The sequence below is a fragment of the Crocodylus porosus genome, unplaced genomic scaffold (genome assembly GCF_001723895.1).
Source record: "Crocodylus porosus isolate Cpor-Errol unplaced genomic scaffold, CroPor_comp1, whole genome shotgun sequence".
Lineage (NCBI taxonomy): Eukaryota > Metazoa > Chordata > Crocodylia > Crocodylidae > Crocodylus > Crocodylus porosus.
Genome location: NW_017728886.1, coordinates 120,283,367 through 120,287,360, shown reverse-complemented (window position 1 = coordinate 120,287,360; position 3,994 = coordinate 120,283,367). Strand labels below are relative to the sequence as shown.

At 42.4% G+C, this 3,994-nt stretch overlaps 1 protein-coding gene across 1 annotated transcript in view; it reads right to left on the bottom strand.

The window, feature by feature from the left end:
- Positions 1 to 244: 244 nt before the first annotated feature.
- Positions 245 to 3,994, bottom strand: part of SNRNP48 (small nuclear ribonucleoprotein U11/U12 subunit 48) — a 15,415-nt gene continuing 11,665 nt past the window's right edge. Inside the window, 3 exon segments of the mRNA XM_019537749.1 lie at positions 245 to 860; positions 2,002 to 2,113; positions 3,411 to 3,517. Of these exon segments, the coding sequence (XP_019393294.1) occupies positions 616 to 860; positions 2,002 to 2,113; positions 3,411 to 3,517 (464 nt within the window). The 3' untranslated portion in view covers positions 245 to 615.

Below are 3,994 nucleotides of genomic sequence, written 5' to 3'. Positions count from 1 at the left end.
TTGGGGTTAAAGGCCAAGCAGGCTGGGAGGCAGTGAGCCACCATTGCCATGCTGTGTTGCTTGGCTCCACATCAACTCACACAGCCCATGGAGCCAGGGGTAAGACATCTGCAGAAGTTATATGAAACAGTTCTGTGCCTGGAAGAAGTTTGAAAACCACCAAGTAAAGCAAAGGGTAGAAGTGATGACCAGTCTAACTTGGTAGATTGCTCTGCAAACCATACGGAGACTGTATTACAACTTAAATAAATTGCACTGCCTTGACAATCAATACGAGGTGTTGTTAATCCATAATATGCAGCTCACATTAAAACAGCAGAGAACACATAGTGCTGCTGGTGAGGAATAAGTGACAGACTTTTCTCTGGTTTAGTAGGGAGCCAGTATGCCAGAGTCCTGGTAGGGACATGATGTGGCTCAAGGTGCCATCTTTGCATTCAAGATTATACCCTATACCAGATTATCCGCTATACCAGATATGGTTATTCAAGATCTCGCAAGTTCTGCAGGAACAGAAGTACTAGCTCCACTCTTCTGGGTTATTTCATTCTGCCATTGTCTGAATTCCCCTAGGTTTCCCCTGAAGCTGAGTCTTAAATTTCTGCAAGGAAGTCCTTAGCACTTTTGCATTACACCATAATTCTCATCCACAGTCAGTGACATGCAAATCAGTTGGCCAGAATCAGGTAGGACTTGCCTCTCTCTTTTTCTTCTGGAATCTCTCTCCTTGCCCCTCTTTCAACTTCTTCGTTTTTCAGGGCTTCTGCTGGCATCTCTCCTCTGTCTACATCGATCAGTATCCTTAGAGCTTCCGCAGGATTGTCGACAGTCCACTGACGCTGACCTCCTCTCTTCCTTTCTGATAGAGGGGAAAAAAAGCTGTCAGCTGTAACAAAAAGCTTCACAAACACTGGCTACTGGAATACTTTTCAGCTCCATGTGGTCTGCCTCTGCTGAGCAAGGAGAGGCAGCATTTAGGTATGCAAGAGACTACTATATAAATAGTACAATGTTTGTACTATTAAAAAGTGGAAATACAACTTTTATTTTAGTTTTGGTTTCTCTCATATGGCAAACTACATTTCTTTTCCCTAAGTTCATTCTGCTGCAGAAGGCAAACAAACCAGATGTATGTTACCGATTACAAAGTCCATTTTGGGAATAACGTGAAGCCTCACATAGTGACACTGACAGCAATGTACATACATAAAGCATGCAGTAGAATTCCTGTTTTCTTTTTCAAAACCTTCTTACTTGTCAGTATTTCTCCGGTATACACAAATGCAAGAATAGTGCGAAGTGCCCAAGGGCACTTTTATACAAGCTCCAGCACATTCTGATTAGAATGTGTCAGAGCAGACTCAATTAAACAAGCTGTACTTAAAGCGCCTCTACCATTTTGAAATGTGGGATGCTGAATACATAAGACGTTGCACTTTGCTCCCAAGAGCCGCTCTAATTAAAATGCGCCCTCTCACCCTGGAGCCCATGTAAGTCTCTGCAACTGAAAAGGACTTGCCAGGTTGTGGGGAAAAATAAAAGTGAAAACATGTAGGTTTAGGTGCCACATCAGCTCTGTAATCACCCTGCAATTTGAAGCGGGTTTAACAAACATGTTTTTGAACGTTGTTCTCTCCAACTGTTCTATGAGAGTCTCACAGTTAAGGCTCTTGACTGGGACTCAGGAAAGCAGCATTCATGTCTGACTTTGCTGCAAACTGCCTAGGAAAGTCAATTAATTTCCACAGCTTCCCGTCTGTAAAGCACGCTGGATGCATTATTTCTCCCACCTCCAGTCTGTAAGCTCCTGTCGTGGTATGTGTTTGTACAGTCTACTTTGCCACCAGGTCTCTCCCCCAACTCAGCATCTATCATACTGTTGCAGTATTGATAAGAATTGGGGTGCTGTGCATGTCCTGGTTAACAGCATCTTGTACAAGAAAGCATTTGGGTGTGTGATCTTAGGTGCATGTGTTTGCTTTTGCTTTCATGAAGATTTTGCCGGAATGGAAGATTTTCCTCCTTCACACACCTCTGCATTGTCCAACCTACTCTCTTCCTGCCAGTGGCTGCTGAGTTCCTCCATGTGCACAGCAATCATGTCTTGAATCACCTGGGAAGAGATGAGAAAAGAGCAAACTAAATGAGAAGAAAACCTGCAGTTAAAAAAAGACAAGATCTGGGGATTAGCGTGGTACAAGATGAGTTGTCCTTTTCAGTTCTCAGGCTAAATGATTGCAAGAGGGGAAAAAAAAGTCATTTGCTGAAAAGCACTCTAGTAAAAGCATTTGAAAGAGAGATGTTATTTGCAGGTTGCTGGAATTTTCCTATATAAAAACCCTCAAAGTTCCCAATAACTGATGATATATTTAGAACTTGTAACAAAACTTCTCCTTTTTAACTTAAAAGTTTCTGTCAACCAAGCTAGCTCAGGTACAGTAAATTAGAATAATTACATAGTCTAATATCATTCTTACAAGTGAAGGACAAATACCGTAGGCACCTCCTTAATTCATACCCTATTCTGGTGGTGTGGACATTAAGGCAAGTGACCTGAAGCCCAGAGATGGAGAGTTTGAGGCTATAGCAAAAGAGCTCAGGGCACAGCTATGTCAGATTCCAACAAATCTGTGAATTCTGCTAAATACCTTGTTGCAAGGACATGAGAAAGGAAGGATCTTGTTTATGACCAGACATAGGAATTTTTGCGGTTTGGTTGTAGCATGAAGGGTTGATTTTGTGGACATTTCCTGGCGCCCCTTCCCCATGCCACTCATTGGCAGAGAGGCCCCAAAGGGAGGAGGGATGAGGGGGTGGCCGTCATCTTAGCATGCTGGTGGCCCTTCATGGTCCCCCTGGGGCGCCATCATTTTGTTTTGATTAAATTTTTCTTTTTAAGTTGATTTCACAGATAAAAGTAGATTTTGTATTTTCTGCGAGATCTGCAAAATAGCAAATTAAGTACGTTCCAATCTATAAGGGTCTTGGATTTTTATTTCTTTCACTTTTAAAAGCCTCAAACATTAGTGATGAAATAAGGATAAGAAAAACAGAGTTTTAAGCCTCACCCATTTTTAAGTCACGAATGGATTTTTTTTCCAAAAAGTCCACAAAAGAACACATTACAGACCAACCACCAATAACACTAGGAAACACTGGAAACCTCCCCAGGGAAAGAGATGCTTTACAACATTAACTGTTCCTCTCAAGATTTCTGTCACTGCCAGCATATGTATATAATATTCAGCTGGGTCAAACAAGTTCCTTTTAAAGATTAGCTTTTTCTGCCTCAGCAGTATAATTAAAACAGCTCAAACCCATCCAAATGAGGCATGCTGGGGGGTACATACTATGCTGGAACAAGCATTCCAGAGTCCATAGGAGCATTCAGTCCTCTATTGGACACTCACCTCTGTATACAATTTCTTTGTTTTGTGAACATTTTTGGCTCTGTATGACTGTCAGCATCTTTTACAGTCCCTCATTTCTGCCAGGATTTCCATATGAGACTTCAGACCTTAATGACTAAAGCCAGGATAAAAGAAATGGTTAGACAACTTAAAGACAAAAACCAACCTTTGGTGCGACACATCAGAACTTAAGTCAGTGTAGCCCTTGTGTCTTAGAATACTGCTCTGAGCCACAACAGGTAAGTTTGTGCAGAGTTCCTGTAAAAAGAAGTTTCTCCAGTATTACCCTTTATACCAGTGGTGTGTCACCTGCAGCACACATGCTCCAAGTAGTATAGGAACCTGGTGTAGTAGGCTTTAATCCCAGGTGCAGAGTTAAAGAGGGTACCAGTGACAGGAGTTGGGGCTGGAGTAGCACTCAGAGAAGGGAAGGGCATTAGAGCAGCACTCTGGGAAAGGGCAGAAATCTGTTGGATCAAGGGCTGGACTTCATAGGACCTGCAAGAGAAGGTGGCACCAAATACAGTGTTGCCACAGGGGCAATAGGATTTGACAGCACTAAGCAATGCAGGTGACCAATTACT